General features: G+C 42.1%; 1 protein-coding gene across 13 annotated transcripts in view; it reads left to right on the top strand.

The window, feature by feature from the left end:
- The window catches only part of Mllt10 (MLLT10 histone lysine methyltransferase DOT1L cofactor), a 270,901-nt gene that overhangs the window by 114,748 nt on the left and 141,295 nt on the right, over nucleotides 1-14,858 (top strand). For all 13 annotated transcript variants that reach the window (XM_045134579.1, XM_045134577.1, XM_045134584.1 and 10 more), the window contains one exon: nucleotides 11,690-11,793. In XM_045134579.1, coding sequence (XP_044990514.1) covers nucleotides 11,690-11,793 — 104 coding nt within the window. The remainder of the gene's footprint in view (nucleotides 1-11,689; nucleotides 11,794-14,858) is intronic.

The following is a 14,858-nucleotide window of genomic DNA, read 5'->3' as shown; positions in this document are numbered from 1 at the left end:
CTCGAACCGGGGTCCTTAGGCTTCACAGGCAAGCGCTTAACCACTAAGCCATCTCTCCAGCCCAGTTTTCTGTAATTTTTCATCTCAAGTCACATTTTATCTCTTTGCTTTTCTTTTTTTGGAGTTAGGGTCTTACTCTATCTAGCCCAGGCTGTCCTGGAATTCACTTTGTAGGCCAATCTGGTCTTGAACTCTTGATGGTTCTCCGACTCAGCCTCTTGAGTGCTGGGATTAAAGGTGTGTGCCACTGCACCTGGTATTGCAGACAGTCTTAGGTCGCTGGGATGAACCTCTAGACCAGACACAGTTTATGGGAGGAAGGGATTTATTAAGTTGTACAGATTCAGGGGAAGTTCTATAATGCCAGAAGAAACTGGTCCTCCTTCTTAGGTCCCTGCAGAGAGAAACCTCCAATATGATCAGCATGTAAGCACACCAAAGAAACTGCAGGCAAAGCATTTTGCATATCTTTAGACTTTAGAATTCCCCAAACACACCTTAGGGCTGCACTCTAGGATCTGCCCACAGTGACACCAGGTTATGAGCTTTAATAAAACTCCCGAATGTATTGGAGACATTCATTCCCAAACTATTACTGGCTGGCCTCTTTGATCTCTTTTAATCTTAGTAACTTAATCTTTCTTTGGCTTTATAACTTTGATACTTCAGAATACTGTACTTGTAAGTTATTTTGTAGAATATGTCCTTTTATGTGGATTTTTCTGATTTCCTCCTGATGAAATAGATTGCATGTTTTGACAGGAATATCACAAAAATGAAATCTGTGTTCTCATTGCGTCGATTCATGGTTCTAACTTTCCTTTTATTGGTATGTTACTTTCATCACTAGTTAAGGTACTCTACTATTAGGTTGATATTTTTCCCTTTATAATCAAGCATTTTTCTAGGAAGTAATTCGTATGTAAATAATCTTGGTCTGTGTGGTTTTGCCTTTTCTTCACTAATATTAACATCTATAGCTATTTCATGTCTTAATTAATTCATACCTGTGGTTGCTGGCTAAGGGTAGTTTTTCTTTTACATTCACTAGTTAGCATTTCATTATCAGGCAAACTTTCTTCCCAATTATAGTGTGGACTTAAGTATTGCTATTTTATTTAGTAGCTCTTACTCTATTACTTTCATGTTCTTAGTGTCTGGAAGCTTGGCTGGTGGTACCTCTTAAAACTGTTCTGAGTCTCTCAACCTGTGTCTGTCATTTCTTTTTGCCATACTGGATATTGAACCTAGGGCCTCACATATACTAGGAAAAGTACTTTACCATTGAGCTACCTCCAAAGCCCTAGGAGTGATTATTTTTGCCCAAGGAGTTTAGTAAGGCATACAAAGAGTTTATTGGGCTTTAATATGGAATTTGGAGAAAATAAATCCAGACAGAGAAAGAAGCAAACTATGGCAGTAGGTAAAAAGTAGTAATAGTAGGTATGCTCAGAAAATAGTAAATAATTATGTGAGGCTATAACATTACGGGACTTAGGAAAACTTTAGGAAATTTTATATATGACAGGAAAACAAAATTTCTACAATATATACATTAAGTCTAAATTGCATGGATTGCACTTTATGGACCTGCTATACACTATTTTCCACATTAAAAGTTTAGAACTTTAATGTCCAGTTTTTTTTCTCCCCTTAGCAGGGTCTCACTGTAGCTCAGGCTGTCTTGGAATTCACTATGTAGTCTCAGGGTGGCCTCGAAGTCGTGATGATCCTCCTACCTCTGCCTCCCGAGTGCTGGGATTAAAGGCATGCATGCGCCACAATGCACGGCTAATGTCCAGTTTTTTAGAAAACATTAAAATCTTAGTACTTTTTTAATGAAGGGGGTGAGAGGGAGAGAGAGAATATTGGCACACCAGGGTCTCTATCCACTGCAGTCAAACTCTAGACACATGCACCATCTTGTGGGCATGTGTGTCCTTATGCACATGGTGACCTTGTGTGTCTGGCTTATGTGGGTTTTGGAGAGTTGAACCTGGGTCCTTAGGCTTTGCAGGCAAGTGCCTTAACTGCTAAGCCATCTTTCCAGCCCTGTACTCTTTATTTATTTTTAATTTTTTTTGTTCACTTTTATTTATTTTTTTGAGAGCAACACAGAGAGAAAGGGAGAGCGAGAGAATGGGTGTGCCAGGGCTTCCAACCACTGCAAATGAACTCCAGACACATGCGCCCCCTTGTGCATCTGGCTAACGTGGGTCTTGGGGAATTGAGCCTCCAACCAGGGTCCTTAGGCTTCATAGGCAAGTGCTTAACCGCTAAGCCATCTCTCCAGCCCTCTTTTTTTTTTTTTTTTGAGGGATTGAGTCATTTCAGAAAGTCACTTGAAAGTATTCGGGAACAGAATATTGCACTTGGAGTTTCTCTTTTTCCCAGCTGGCCCAGAGAGACCATAACAAAAGAGGAGCATACTTTTAAGCCAGTGTGCTACAGGATGTACATGTAACAGACCTCCTAGAAACCTCACATGAAAGTGGCGATTGAGTGATGAAATACACTTAACAATATGAGCATACTGCCACGCCCACAAACTAGAGAATTCTGAGTGGCCAGGACACCCCAATCTCCACAAAGCAGTTTCAGAATAACTTTTTTTTTTTGAGGTAGGGTCTTGCTGCATCCCAGCTTGACCTAGAATTCACGATATAGTCTGGCCTTTATGTAGGCTGGTCTCAAACTCACAGTGATTCTCCTACCTCTGCCTCTCGAGTGCTGGGACTAAAAGCGTGTGCCAGCAGAGAGAAAATTAGCTGCAGAGAAAGACTGCGTGCATCAGGGCCTCTCGCTGCTGCAAGTGAAGCCCAAATGTATGTATCACCCTGTTTATTTGGCTTTATCTGGGTACTGGTTGGTAACACTGAGCTATCTCTCCAGCCCCAGAATAACATAATATTTTTTTCTTTTGAAGTATTGTACGTGAGCTATTCAAGATTTCTTTGGGTTGAGGAGATGACTCAGTGGCTAAAGGGCTTTCCATGCAAGTATGAGTTACCTAAGTTTGAATATCCAGGACCTACAGAGTGCTGGATGCTGTAGTGGGCGTCTATAATCTTCGCATACTTAGATGGGAGGCTGAGACCAAAGAATTCCCTGGAAGCTCATGAGCCAGATAGCCTGGCAAACACAGAGGGAAACAATCACAAACTCTTACTGAAACAAGATGTAAGGTAGGGGTCAACACCCAAGGTTGTCCTCTGATGTCTACATAACGCGTTGTGGCACACCTACATGCCTGCACTCACACACATCACACATTAGTACTAATTGATTTAAAGACCAAAGAGATGCCACTTTCCAAGATAGCAGCTTCAGGTCCAGAATAGGGTGATGGGTTTTCTACAGTGTATTAGTAGTTTTACGTGTTCCGTAACAAAATACTTGTCCAGAAGCAATTTAAGGAAGGAAAGGGTTTATTCTGGCTTACAATTTTAAGGGGATACATCCCATTAAGGTGGGGAAGGCATGGCATAGGGGTAAGAGGCTCATTTAGTCACATTATAGCCAGTCAGGAAACATATTAAATAGTAAGTGAGGTCAGGTTACAAAACCTCAAGCCCTTGGGCTGGGGAGATGGTGCAGCCTTTGAAAGCACTACTTGAGTGTTGCATGCCTTTAATCCCAGCACTCTGAGAGGCAGAAGTAGGAGGATCACCATGAGTTTGAGGCTACCCTGAGACTACATAGTGAATGTCAGGTCAGCCTGAGCTACAGTGAGAACCCTACCTCGAAAAACAAACAAACAAAAATACCACTTGATCTGGGTTTGATTCCCCAATACCCACATAAAACCAGATGCTCAAAGTGGTGCATTTACCTGGTATTCATTTGCAGAGGCAAGAGGCTCTGACATGTTCATTTTCCTTCTTCCCTCCTTCCTTCCCTCCCTCCTGCAAATAAAAAAACAAAAAAACAAAAAAAAAACCTGAAGCCCAGCTCCTAGTAACCCACTGCCCCAGTAAGGCTCTACCTCCTAAAGGTTCCACAACCTTCTCAAACAGCACCGCCAGCCAGAGCCTTTGGAGGGACATTTCACATTCAAACCATAGGAACTATAAATCAGTGATACAAACGATAATTTTCTCTTTCAAGGGCAAGAGAATACTGAGTGGTTATCCCAGTATTAAGGGTACATGATCTATTGTGAGCAATTGGGAAGGAAGCAGAAATTTGACATTGGTCTCAGGAATGGGCTCAGTAGAAAAGCCCCCAAGGCCCTGGGATAGTTTCCTAACATGGAGAGGTGCCATAGAGTTCTCACTATCTTCATTTAGTCATTTCGTCCAAAACTGAGATTTGAAAGATTGCTTCTGTAGAACTGTGGAATTATTTGGAATGTTTTACATTTCTCATCATGGTTGCATTTTCATTAATGTTTAGGCTTTATTCCATGAGGACTCTGGGAAGAGGTGGCAGCAGTTTGTTGCCAGAGGCAGTAACCCACTCAGGCTGACTTGGAATTCACTATGTACTCTCAGGGTAGCCTTAAACTCATGGTGATCCTCCTCCTCTGCCTCCTGAGTGCTGGGATTAAAAGTTTTTGCCACTTTTTTCTTTGTAAATGAGAGAAAATTAGCTGCCAGGGCCTCCAGCCACTGCAGTCAAATCCAGGCTTGTGCACCTCCTTGTGTGCATGTGCAACAATTGTGCACTTTCATCACTATGTGTCTATCTTCCATGGGACCTGGAGAGTCGAACATGAGTTGTTAGGCTTCACAGGCCAGCACTGTAACTGCTAAGATATCTCTCCAGTCCTGTAATCAGGTTGGAATCTCAGCTTGCTGTATAATTCCTATGATTTTTTTATTAGCTTTTTGGGGGGGCATGGAGGCAACTGTAAACCCAGGCATTGCAATAAATATATACAGTTCCAGCATTCAGGAAACTGAGGAAGCAGAATCATGAGTTTGTGGTCTGCCTGAACTACGTTGCAAATTCTAGGCCAGTCTGTGCTACAAAGCAGATGATTTAAGGTCACTTGGCAGTATCTTCTTGTGAACCATATCCATATACAATTGACAAGATACCTTTAGGGATTGAACTCAGTTCTTCATGCGTGTATGGAAGGGCTTTACTGAAGGAAGTATTTCTTAGTCCCCAGGGCTTTTATTTCTAATGTATTTTCTAATTTTGTTTCTTTTGCATATTATTTATTTTGGAAATTATTAAATATTTATAAGATTAAACAGTATAATAGAACTCCTGCCCTCCATGCATCACCCAGTCCCTGCATATCACCAACTCAGGTTTTCATAGGTCCCCTATAATAATAATATATGTTTGCCATAAAAACAAAATAAACTGGGTGTTTTCAAGCAATATACTTATTATCTCAAATTGATAGTCATTGGCTTACACTTTCATCTCTTCAGCCCACTTCTGTCTTATTATGTTCTTCGTATGTATCTTCATATGGTTTTATTGGCTAGTCTTTTTGATTTAGAGGCTTGCCCTTTTCCACTATAACATGGTCTGTACTGATTCTCTCTCCAAAAACAGTCACTTGCAAAATTATAAAGTTAGAACTAAGACCCTCATATTAGGCATAAAGGGTATTATGCAAGAATCTAGATGAAGGCAAAAACTGTGTAGCAGTTACCTGGTCATTGCCAGGAAAGATTACCTGATATGAAGCAGCTTATGGAAGGAAAGGGGAAGTTTCATCATGGCCTTCCACATGGCAGAGCAGACAGCTGTGCATCACACTTACACAGCATCAGGCAAGAAGCAACAGGTGTGAGCTAGCTAGCTATACCCAGTAGGCTGGACTAATAAACTTCAAGACCAGTTTCTCTCTAATCCTATGAAACACCTTCTCTAACAAGGCTCCACCTTCCAGAGGCTTCATAACTTGCTCAAATTGCCACCAGTTGGGACCAAGTTTATAAAACATGAGTCTATGGGGGGGGGTGGCTTTCATTATAAGCCACCACATTCTGCCCCTGGCACCTATGATCATCTCATGATACAAAATACATTTAGTCCAGTAGTCCAACTTTAAAGTCCGCATGGGGCTGGAGAGATTGCTTAGTGGTTAAGGTGCTTGCCTGCACCAAAGGACCCAGGTTCAGTTCCTCAGGACCCATGTTAGCCAGATGGACAAGGCGGTGCATGCATCTGGAGTTTCTTTGCAGTGGCTAGAGGCCCTGTCTCTTTTGCTTACTCTTTCTTTCTCCTTCTCTCTCTCCATCTCTTTTGCTTTTATTTTTATTTATTTATTTATTTTGGTGTTTTGAGGTAGGGTTTCACTCTAGCCCAAGCTGACCTGGAATTCACTATGGAGTCTCAGGGTGCCCTCAAACTCACGGTGATCCTCCTGCCTCTACCTCCCGAGTGCTGGGATTAAAGGCACGCGCTACAACGCCTGGCACCTCTTTTGCTTTTAAATAAAGTTAATAAAATAAAACATTTAAAAAGTCCACATAGTCTTTACTAGACTTAACATAAAAGTCTCATTTGGGAGGCAGTGGTAGGAGGATCACTGTGATTGCAGGGCGAGCCTGGAACTAGAGAGTGAATGTCAGGTCAGCCTGCGCTCGAATGAGACCCTAAGAGTGTGCACTACCATGCCTGGCTCTCCAAAGTTTTTGATTCTCTAGTATAATCTCTGTAGCTTCATATGGTGGCCACAAACCATCTCCTTGCAGGGACTTCAACCTTGCTTTTAAATCCAGCACTGTACTCTGTACTTAAGTGACCCTCTTTTTTTCCTGCATTTGTCATACTTCCAAAACCAGTACTGGGTGGTCATCACCACCAAATTTATTAATCCAGTGGGAATAAAGCTGATACTGAGGAGCAGGAAACTCATTTAGAATTCTTCAGATACTTATCTTTCTTTTAAATGTAGTTTTTATTTATTTATGAGTGAAACAGATTCAGTGAAAGTATGGGTGTTCCAGGGCCTCCTGCCACATGTGGCTTTATGTGGGTATTGGGAAAGTGAACCAAGCTATTAGGCTTTGCCTGTAAGTGCCTTTAATAGCTGAGCCATCTCTCCAGCCCAAGACCTTCCTCCTCCTTCCTTCTTCCTCCTCCCCCCTACCTCCTCCTTTATTCTTCTTTTTTTTGGTTCTTTGATTTTTTTTGAGGTAGAGTCTCATTCTAGCTCAGGCTGACCTTGAATTCACTATGTAGTCTCAGGGTGGCCTTGAACTCATGGTGATCCTCCTACCTCTGCCTCCCAAGGGCTGTAATTAAAGGCATGTGCCACCACTCCCGTTCCAAGACTCTCTTCTTTCAAATGAATCAGCACTCCTCCTATTGTCCCAGTACAGAGCATCCTCACTGGTGGTGGTGGTGGAGGGTGGGGGGGAATCTCTTTCAGTGCACCTGAAGTGGCTATAGTCTATGGGTCCTGAAATCCCTTCACGTTATGTTTGTCATATCCTTCTGCTTTCTATTTTCCTTGACTGAAAAATGAGTCCATTACTTCTAAATTCAACTTTTCTCAGATTGTCTTGACGTAGACAGAATACAGCCAGAATATCAGACAACCCACCTCTAGCCCTGTTGATAACAAAGCCCTGTTCTTGAAACCTCTTAAGCTGAGCCAACAGTCTGTAGTTCTTGCTACATTTTGGTCTTTCAAAATTCTCACCACAGTGGCTTTGCTTCTCTAGTCCAGAGTTATAAATCCTTCCACATAGTGAATTTCAGGTCAGCCTCGGCTAGAGTGAGACCTTAACTTGAAAAAAATCAAAGAAGAAGAAGGGGGGATTATTATTATTTGCAAGGAGGAGAGAAAATGAATGGATGTGCTTTGGTTTCCTTTCACTGCAGACAGGCTCCAGACTCATGTCACTTTTTGCATCTGACTTTATGTGGGTACTGGGGAATTGTACCTTTGACCTAGGTTGGCCTTGATTTATATCCTCCTGCCTCTGCATTTTAAGTGATCGGATTACAGGTACATGCTACCATGTTTGTCTTAGTGTATATCTTTTTTAACCCTTGTTAACCTTTGTTTGCCATTGGTAGTCTTTTCTTTTCCCCTGAGGTAGGGTCTCACTCTAGCTTAGGCTGACTTGGAATTCACTATGTAGTCTCAGAGTGGCCTCGAACTCATGACTGTCCTCCTACCATTGCTTCGCAAGTGCTGGGATTACAGGCCTGCACCACCATTCCCAGTGCTGGTAGTCTTTTTGACAGTCTCATTGCTCTAAGACAGTAGTGGGGAAGATTATGTTCTAGATTTCAAGCTATAATCTGCCTTTTATATCTGTGAATTCTCTTATCACAGACTTTGTTTCTGTGATTTTTCAAAGTAGGGTCTTGCTCTAGCCCAGGCCAACCTGGAATTCATGTAGTCTCAGGGTGACCTTGAACTCACATCTATCCTCCTATCTCTGCCTCCCAAGTGCTGAGATCGAAGGCGTGTACCACCACACCTGGCAATTGTGGCCTTTTGTAGCCATAGTTTTTGGTATCTGTGGCAGATAAGTCATTATTATTATTATTATTATTATTATTTTTGGTTTTTCAAGGTAAGGTCTCACTGTAGCTGACCTGTAATTCACTATGTAGTCTCAGGATGGCCCTGAACTCATGGTGATCCTTCCTACCTACCTCTGCCTCCCGAGTGCTAGGGTTAAAGGTGTGCGCCACCATGCCTGGCAGATAAGTCATTTTAACTTTATCCCTATATCTATTCTTGGTGTCTGGTGGTTGATCTCTCGTAATTTCCAGAGAAGTTGTGATTTCATAGCACAAATCAATTTTTCTTATTAGTGATGGTATTTGCAGTAATGTTTTTGTGATTTCTAACTTTTAGGTAAACTTTTTTTTTTTCTTGATTGGGGGTGTGTGTCAGGCAGGCAGATAAAGAGAATGGTGTGCCAGGGCCTCAAGTCACTGTAAACGAACTCCAAACAGTGGGTACTGTCCTATTGCTCTTCCAATCTTACTTCCTTCAACCAGGGTCTTACTGAATCTGGAGGTCACTTTTTGTGTGTGTGTGTGTCAGATTGGCTGTCCAGCCAGGCGACCAATCTTCAGCTATCCTCCTGTCTTCATCACGCTGAATGCTGGGCATAATAAGCATACGTGGCAAACACCTGTGGTTGTTGGGGATCCAACTCAGGTCCTGCCCCTTCAGCCTCTTGAGTACTAGAGTTTTAGGCATGAGCCACTGTGCCTGGCTTTCATAATGCTTTAAAGTCTGCCACAAATCTTAACTTTCTATTTTCTTGTTGAGTGCAAAGTAGTTCATATGTACCACTTTCAAGACCCATAGGTATATATGAGTAATTCCAAAAGGGATTTTCTGTTTTGCCTACTGCCTTTTTTTAAAAATTGATTTTCTGATCTGCTGTTTTACTTGTTTTTACCAATATGTTGGAGGTACCAGTCTGATGTTAATTTAAGTCTCTATTGTGGGGTTCCTTCATATCGGAGTTCACATAACTTTATTGACTTAATTACACTGGGCCAATATCCTGTTTTCTTTTTTTTCCTTTATGTTCACCAAATCACAATTGTATTGTCTTTATGTGAGGTACTATATAATATTATGGTACAACATGGAGTTCTTCCTTTTTTTGTTTAACAGTAACTTTATGTATGGACTTGAAGCCTTGTTACCAATAAAGTCTGTCCTCTCTGGTAGAACTGCTAAATACATTGCTTGTTTTTGTTTTGTTTTATGTTTTTGAGATGGTCTTGCTGTGTAGTCTAACTGGCCTGGAAGTTGTCATGTCACTCGGGTAGGCCTGACTCACAGTTTTCTTGCTTTACGAGTGCTGGTGTTGTGGGTATACACCATCGTGCCTGACTTTGATTTGCAAAGTCTCTTTAAGGGCATTACATGTTGTTTCTCATCTGGTGATGTTACGTCACCCAAGGTATTCATTGTGTACTACTGTTCTTAAAAAAACTGGTTTTTGAGCTGGTCATGGTGGCACATGCCTTTAATCCCAGCACTTGGGAGGCTGAGGTAGGAGGGTCACTATGAGTTTGAAGCTATCCTGAAACTATATAGTAAATTCTGGGTTAGCCTGGGCTAGAGCATGACCCTACCTTGAACCCCCCCCCAAAAAAAAGAGGGGGCAAACTTGCTGTAATTAAGCCTTCCATCTCTTGGCCAGCCTGCTTTTGAGCTGTAAAAGGTATTTTTATGTGAGGAATGAACTAGATGTCAGTCACAGTTGCTGGGATTGTTCATTGTTTTATACTTTTTGGAGCATTTCTGACCTATAAAGCATGTGTCTTCCCGTCTGCCCCAGCATGCCATGTTGACTGGGCTTAATGATATTGATGGGATCCCTGTGAAGAATTGAGTGAACTAACCTTTGTTCACATACATATGAATGTAGTTAATCCCTCATGATGTCTTAGACTTGGCTTCCAATATATGTGCCAGTAGGGGCTTTTGAGATTAGTAAAAGCAGTGCCTTTATTTTATATATATATATATGTGTGTGTGTGTGTGTATGTATGTATGTATGTATGTGTATGTATATGTATATGCATATGTATATGTATATATATATATAATTTTTTTTTGAGGTAGGATCTCATTCTAGCCCAAGCTAAGCTGAAATTCACCATATAATCTCAGGGTGGCCTAGAACTCACCGCGATCCTCCTGCCTCTGTCTCCTAAGTGCTGGGATTAAGGGTATGTGCCATGACTCCTGGCTCCCATTGAGTTATATATTCATATGTCCCCTCTCCCATATTCCCATTACACTGAGACCCCTCTTCCATGGGGTTGTCAGTATTCATTGTGGGGTCATGAATCATGAGTGCATTTCAGTCTTGGGTGTGTGTGGGGGAACAATGCATCAGAATAAGCTTTCCATCTTGTGGCTCTTAGATTTTATTTACCCTTTCTTCTACAATGTGCCTTTTAAGGCAGGGTAACTCAGGATGGCCTGGAACTCACTCTGTAGCCCAGGTTGGCCTTGAATTTAGGACATTCCTCCAACCTTACCTTGCTGAGTTGCTGGGACTAAAGGCCCTTATGAATTTTTACTGGGATCATTTATATGCCATGGTGTTTTTTTATTTCTATTTTAGTCATTAAATTTCTATTTAAAAAACATGTGTGTCTAGCTCCCCCTCCTCCTCCCTCCCCTCTTCTCCTCTCCCCTCTTCTTTCTCTTCTCTTTTCTGGTTTTGCGAGGTAGGGTCTCACTCTAGCTCAGGCTGACCTGGAATTCACTGTAGTCTCAGGGTTTCCTCAAACTCATGGTGATTCTCTTACCTCTGCCTCCTGAGCGCTGGGATTAGAGGCGTGTGCCACCATGCCTGGTGTGCTTGTAGTTTTTCTTTTCTTGTCTTTCTTCTCCCTCCCTCCCTCCCTCCCTCCCTCCCTCCCTCCCTCCCTCCCTCCCTCCCTCCCTCCCTCCCCCCCTCTCTCCCTCCCTCTTCCCTCTCCCCTCTCTCTTCCCTCTCTCCCTCCCTCCCTCCCTCCCTCTCCTCTCTCTCCCTCCCTCCCTTTTCTTTTTTTTGGTGTCACTAACTCAAGCTGACCTGGCACTCACTCTGTAACCCAGAGTGGCCTTGAATGCATGGCTGTCAATCCTCTTACCTTAAACTTCTGAGTGTTAGCAAGATCTTATATTTTGAAGTAAATTAGATAATAAATATATGTGGTTCATTTCTGAAGATATCTATAAAATTATTAAGCATGTATATGATTTTTTTGTTTTGCTTTTGTTCCCTTACCTAAGACTTGCTACATTTGTGATGAACAAGGACGAGAAAGCAAGGCAGCCACTGGTGCTTGCATGACATGTAATAAACATGGATGTAGACAGGCTTTCCATGTGACATGGTAAGTATATTTCCATTATTGGACAGATGTGAAATGGGTTAATGATTTGTGTGACCATCCTTAAGTTAAAGGCCTCTATACCTAGATTTTATTAAAATGCATTAAAAGAGAGTACTTTATAACTTCTGATTTATTTTGTGTGTTTGTGTTATTCGTGCTTGCAAGTACATGCGTGGAGGCCATGTCAGGTGTAGTAATTGCTCTCTACCTTAAAAAAATTATTTATTTATTTGAGAGAGAGAGAGGCAGAAAGAGAGGGTGATTACAGGGCCTCCTGACACTCTAAATAAACTCCAGATGAATGTACCACTTTGTGCATCAGTCTTTACCTAGGTACTAAGGAATCAAACTTGATCAGTTAGGCTTTGCAAGCAAGCACCTTTAACCTTTGAGCCATCTCTCCAACCCTCTTTGCCTTTTTTTTTTTTCCATGTGCTACCACACCTGGTGGTTCCTCCCATAACCCTGCAAGTTCCTCTCTGCCTTTTTTGACACAGAGTCTCTTAATTATTGAACCAAGAGCTTACTGAATATTCTAAACAAGCTGTCCAGCAAGCCCCAAAGATCCTCCTGCTAGTACTTTCCCAGCTCTGGGATTATAGGAGCACATTGCCAACGCCTGGCATTTTGTATGGGTGCTGGGCCCCTGAAATCAGATCCTTATGCTTGTTTGGCAGCACTTTACCCACTGAGCATCTCCTGAGCCCTTGAGATTTACTTTTTGTAACAAAGAACTTGGATTTTGAAGTAAAGTAGATTAGATAGTAATCTGATAATTATTGGGCTTACTGGAGTAGATGTGAAGTGGTTCTAGTGCAAGGTTTGTAAGTGCCTGTTCCATCTTGTCTAAAATGGTTTTGGTTGTGTATGGATAGATACTCTTTGACTTGTTAGGAGTTAAATAGCTAATACAAGTTAACTTAATGGATTTTCTATGAAATCCATTTGAGTTTTGCTCCACTCACTATCAGTGTTTCAAGGAAAAATATAGTGCAGTCACCTATCACTTTTTGATTATTTACAAGGAGAGAGGGAGAGGGAGGAAGTAGGGGGGAGAGAGAATGAATAAATACGGAGTGGGTACACCAAGGCCTCCTGCCATTGCAAAGGAATTCCAGACATACGAGCCACTTTTTGTATCTGTATGTGGTGGTGTAGTGAGTTCCAAACCAGAAATGAACTGAAGACGACCCGAATAAAATTTTAAAAACAGTCTGTCCCCTCACAGCAAGGAGGAGAACAGCTCTATCCTACTTTTACAGTGAGTTTTAAGAAATATATTTTATTTATTTATTTGAGATAGAAAGAGGGAGAGCGAGAGAGTGCGTGCGCACGCTCATGTGTGTTAGGGCCTCCAGCCACTGCAAACGAACTCCAGATGTGTGCATCCCCTTGTACATCTGGCTTACGTGGGACCTGGAGAATTGAACTGGGATCCTTTGGGTTTGCAGGCAAGTGCCTTAACCACTAAACCATCTCTCCAGTCCTACAGTGAGTTTTTAAAGGTAAAAACCACGTTCCTGCCCTACACTCTTCAGTCATTCCCCCCTTTCCTCTAATTAATTTTGCCAGTGTAAGCAAGCATGGTTTACAAAAACAGAATTTGGCGATCAGCACAGAGCAAGCATCAGAGAAGAGTGAGACCAAACACCAGATGTTGGTATGCAGCATGTACTAGAGACCAGGTTGCATTGACATTAGGTAAAGGCTAACACCATATATCTTAGCTACTGTTCTGTGTTAATCTTTATTCCCCTATAGCTCCTGGAGAACATCCAGATCGTTTTCCTTAGGTCTGTTGAGGTTGTTACAGTGGTACAGCCAGTTTCATGTTGCTGGGATGAATAACGAAAAAAAACCACAGTTTTTAGGAGCAAGAAGTTTATTTCAGCTTACAGATTCAGGGGAAGTTCCATTTATGGTGGAAGAAGCTGCTTTTATATATCCAAGTAGAGAGACAATGAAATAGCTCATAAAAATCAAAAGCAGAAAGCAGAAGTGGGCAGCAAAGCAGGCAGAACTTAAACGTCTCTGCATACCTTTGGCCTGGAATTCAGGTCTGCCTCCAGTGACATGACATCTCTAGCCAGGCAGCTGGAGACCAAACTACAAGCTTTAATAACTCCTGAGTGTATGGGGGACATATATTCAAACTACCACAAGTGGGTACTGGGGAATTGAACCTAGGCCATCTGGCTTTGCGCTTAAGTAAATGCCTTTAACTACTGAGCCATCTCTCCAGCCTCATTTATTTATTTATTTATTTGCTTATTAATTAGTTGATTGATTGTGGTATATTGCAGGTCAAACTCAGAGCATTAGGTATGCTGTCCTGAGGCCTACCATTTTGTGTCTAAAGGAGCATGTTGTAAGGAGTCCTACCCCTTCCTTTGGCGCTTACATTCTTTCTGCCAATTCTTCCACATTGGACCCTGAGCCTTGGAAGGTGTGATGGAGATATTTCAGTGCTGAGCGCTGCTCTATCACTTCTCAGCACCACGATGCCTTCTGAGTCATCCCAAGGTCATTGCTATCTGAAAAGAGAACCGTCCCTAACCAAAGTGAGAGTACCATTAATATATGAATATGAACATTAAGAGAAGTGCTTGCTGGGCAGTTTGGTGAGCATAGTATATATCCTTTTAGCCAGACAGCAGCAGATGTTACACCCTTAGGGCTCATGACTACCCTTGTTGTAGGTTTGCAGTATCAGGGATGTATTCCCTCCCATGGAATGGGCCTCCAGTCAAATTAGAGGGTGGTTGGTTTTCCCCAATGTGCCACTATTGCACCTGTTGGCTCATTTGGCCTGGCTGGCCAAATAAAAGGCTTGCAGTGTCCTCTATTGAGTATCTTCAATGGTGATTTCTCTCTCTCCCATTGAACTGCAAGCAGTGTGGCTTTTTCCAGCTTTCTGTCAGCTCATCTACATGGAGGAGGTTTTCAGCTCAGCTCCAGCAGGGTTTCTCAGTGACCTTATAGCCCAAGTATGTGAAATCTTCAGCAATAGGGTCTTACCATGTTATTCCTGGTAGGAACCCAAGGGCCTTGGCAGTAGCCTGTAA

Source organism: Jaculus jaculus, chromosome 15 (genome assembly GCF_020740685.1).
Source record: "Jaculus jaculus isolate mJacJac1 chromosome 15, mJacJac1.mat.Y.cur, whole genome shotgun sequence".
NCBI classification, from domain to species: domain Eukaryota; kingdom Metazoa; phylum Chordata; class Mammalia; order Rodentia; family Dipodidae; genus Jaculus; species Jaculus jaculus.
Note: the sequence above shows the minus strand (reverse complement) of the source record. Positions and strands in the feature narration are given on the sequence as shown.